Below are 3,183 nucleotides of genomic sequence, written 5' to 3' on the forward strand. Positions count from 1 at the left end.
GACTCGAAACTTCTGAAGTAACGAAAGTTCAAGAACACTCCCGTTAGGGATTCGAGCGCCAAAGCCTTTTACATAATAGATAACAAATGAGCTAACAGCGCCACACCACCCCACCCCCCTTCCCCAAAATAAAGAGAAACAAAGAACAAAGAAAAAAAAACCCAAAGAAAACTCCTCCACTAGCTTTATCCACGTTCAGAAATGGAGTGGATGTAGATAACGCCCTGTTGCATTTTGCAGGTGGGCGGAGCCAAACTGTGACACGATGCTAGTGGACCCTCAAGGAATTGTCTACGTCATCTCCAGCAAGGTCGGAGGTCACGGGGTCATGGGAAAACTTCCCAACAGCGGCTGGACCTCCGGGGACCAACGAGTGAAACCCGAGAGAACTGTGGTGACGTCAGCGGTCGCGTCATTCACGCCCCCGAATCCTGACTGGTTTAACGAGGTGAGCTTTGAGGAAAGAGCAATACACAAAAACGATAAACATTATTTTGTCTAAGGAAAAGCCAAACAGACAGACAGAAACAACAGAGGGAAAAGAAAATACAGGACGTAATCATTTCGCCTCTAAATCCTGATTGGTTTAAAGAGGTGAGCTTTGGGGAAAGAGAAACATGAACGCGATAACCGCCATTTTGTCTAAGGAAAAGCCTGACAGACGGACAGACACAAACAACAAAGTGAAAGAAAAAGTAGGACGAATACCTTTCTCTTCCGAACCCTGATTGGTTTAATGAGTTGAGGTTTCGTCATCATCATCACCATCATCATGATCATCACTATCATTTTCACAACCACCAGCATCACTATCATCATCATCATCATCATCAATTATCATCATCATCATCATCATCATCATCATCATCATCATCATCATCCTCATCCTCATCATCATCATCATCATCATCATCATCATGATGTTGTGGTGAAAGGAGAGTAGGGAAGGAAGGTCTTGAGTAATTCCCGCTCAGATAAAGGTAAATAAAGAGAGAAAAAATTTTGTTTTTGGAGTACACAAGATCATGCTCGGCGGCAGCAGCAGCACCTCCACCACTACTCTCCTCCACCTTTTCCTTCCCCTCCTCCTCCCCTCTTTCGCTCCCCGCCTCCTTCTCATCTACATCCGCCTGCTCCTCTTCCTCCGCCTCCTCCTAATTCTTCCATCTCTCCTCTGACGGTAAGGAGATGCTGATCAGAAGCTGCCCTTCTGCATCCTCCCCCTCCTCCTCCTCCTCCTCCTGCTCTTCATCCTCCTATTCCTCATTCTCTCCCTCCTCCCCCTCCCCTCCTCCTCATCCTCCTACTCTTCCTTCTCCTATTCCTCCTTCTCTCCCTCCTCGCCCTCCTCCTCCCCCCCCCCAGGGCCCCACGGGTGCAGACATCTCCTCTGACGGTAAGGAAATGTTGATCAGAACCTACGAGCAGGTCCTCTATTGGTACGTTCCGGACGGAGACTATCTCACAGCCGCTTCCAACCAAACCGGACGTCCGGTGACGTCACATCCGGAACCCCAAGGAGAGGGAGTGGCCTGGACACCTGACGGGAAGGGTTACTACACCACTTCAGAGGGGCTCCACCCTTACATCTATTACTTTGAGAGGGAAGACCGTCCTATTGTTGGATAATGTCTGTAGTAAATTGTGAGGCTTTATGTTGAAATTAGGCGCAAGTCAAAGATATAATGAAATCAAAGAAACCTACATTTTTCCGCGTCTGGAATTTTTTTCTGATTTTTCAATACCTTTTATGTCCAGTGATTTCTATGAGGATTTTACTGAAAAATGTTGATTTAAAACGCACGAAAAATGTAAATTTTCAGTTTTCAAGGACTTTTAACGCTATGGGGTCACCAAACTTTGACAGCCATTTTCTTGCTAAATTTACCTCTAAAACCAGGCGACCCGCACCTCCTTCAATCGCAAATACTTGAGTTGTATTCAAAAGTCAAATGAAATAGCTTTAAGATGACACCAGTAACTACACATGCCCAAAAATTGACGAGCGCCTGATTCCAATGCGTTTTAAACAGTTTGATTTTCTTGAAATCTAAAACCTCAAAGGCAAGTTTTGGGGGACGCTTTTGTGTTGGGTAGAAACTTCAAAGCGGCTTAAAATAAATCAGCTATAATAATGATAAAATTTAAATTTTTGTTTGCTTGTTTGTTTGTTTGTTTGTTTGTTTGTTTGTCTTCGTCCTTATTCATATTCACATGATTTTCATAACTTGAAGGAGCGGGGAGGGAGGGGGGGAACACATGATCGTTATTTTAACCGTACTGAGCCATCTTATAAGCTTTCAGTCTAATATCTCTGTCTGTCTACCACACTCACCCCACCCCCAAATCTCTCTCTCTCTCTCTCTCTCTCTCTCTCTCTCTCTCTCTCTCTCTCTCTCTCTCTCTCTTGTCTATTCCAATCAGTTCCACCCTTTGTCAATAACCTTACCATTCATTTACCATTAAAATGGTTTTTTGTTGGGTTTTTTTAGGGGGGGGGGTGTATTTTTAGTTAGTGCTTTATGGCGCTCGCAACTGCATACGTCATATGAGCATGCTTCAGTTTGCTAAGAGTTTTGAATTTTGCCCGGGTGGCGGCTGAAGCCTACTCATTTCAATTTTAGGACCACCAAGGGATTTTTCACGTACGCAACTTGCACACGGGGCCTCCTAGATTGTTCTTCCTTTTCCGAGAAGGCTAGGTGTTCAGTCTTACCTACGATAAGATCAGAGGTGTGGATGAAAGATAACAGTAATAGGGAGCCAAGGAGAAGCAGTAGAAAGGCTGCAGAACGAGTCATGCGCTCAGAGGAGTGGGCAAAGGGAAAGGAGGGGGGGGGCAAAGCAGACAACAAAACATGGTTAGGGAGTAGGAAAGGGGGTGAAAGGATACAGTTTTAGAGAAGAAATCTTCAACCGCTGTCTGGGTTATTAAAATATTTATAGTAAAGCATGTAAAAAAACGACGTCTTTGCTATAATTGTTAAGTTCTTGCTCGCTACTTCACGAGTTCGAGAGAGCACATCAGCAGAATGACATTGTGATTAAGTAGTCTTAAAATAACACTAATACCAACCAAAAGCGTTCATCACAATCATTCCCAGCTTCCCTGAAAGCATAATAATAATGATAATAATAATAATAATAACTAAAATGATAGTAATAATAATAATAATCATAATA

At 43.7% G+C, this 3,183-nt stretch overlaps 1 protein-coding gene across 1 annotated transcript in view; it reads left to right on the top strand.

Annotated features, from left to right (window-relative positions):
• Positions 1 to 1,704, top strand: part of LOC101864316 — a gene marked incomplete at its 5' end in the record, with an annotated part of 3,898 nt that extends 2,194 nt beyond the window's left edge. Inside the window, 2 exon segments of the mRNA XM_005103160.3 lie at positions 241 to 448; positions 1,366 to 1,704. Of these exon segments, the coding sequence (XP_005103217.2) occupies positions 241 to 448; positions 1,366 to 1,629 (472 nt within the window).
• Between the last annotated feature and the right edge of the window lie 1,479 nt (positions 1,705 to 3,183).

The sequence above is a fragment of the Aplysia californica genome, unplaced genomic scaffold, assembly GCF_000002075.1.
Source record: "Aplysia californica isolate F4 #8 unplaced genomic scaffold, AplCal3.0 scaffold00361, whole genome shotgun sequence".
Taxonomy (NCBI): domain Eukaryota; kingdom Metazoa; phylum Mollusca; class Gastropoda; order Aplysiida; family Aplysiidae; genus Aplysia; species Aplysia californica.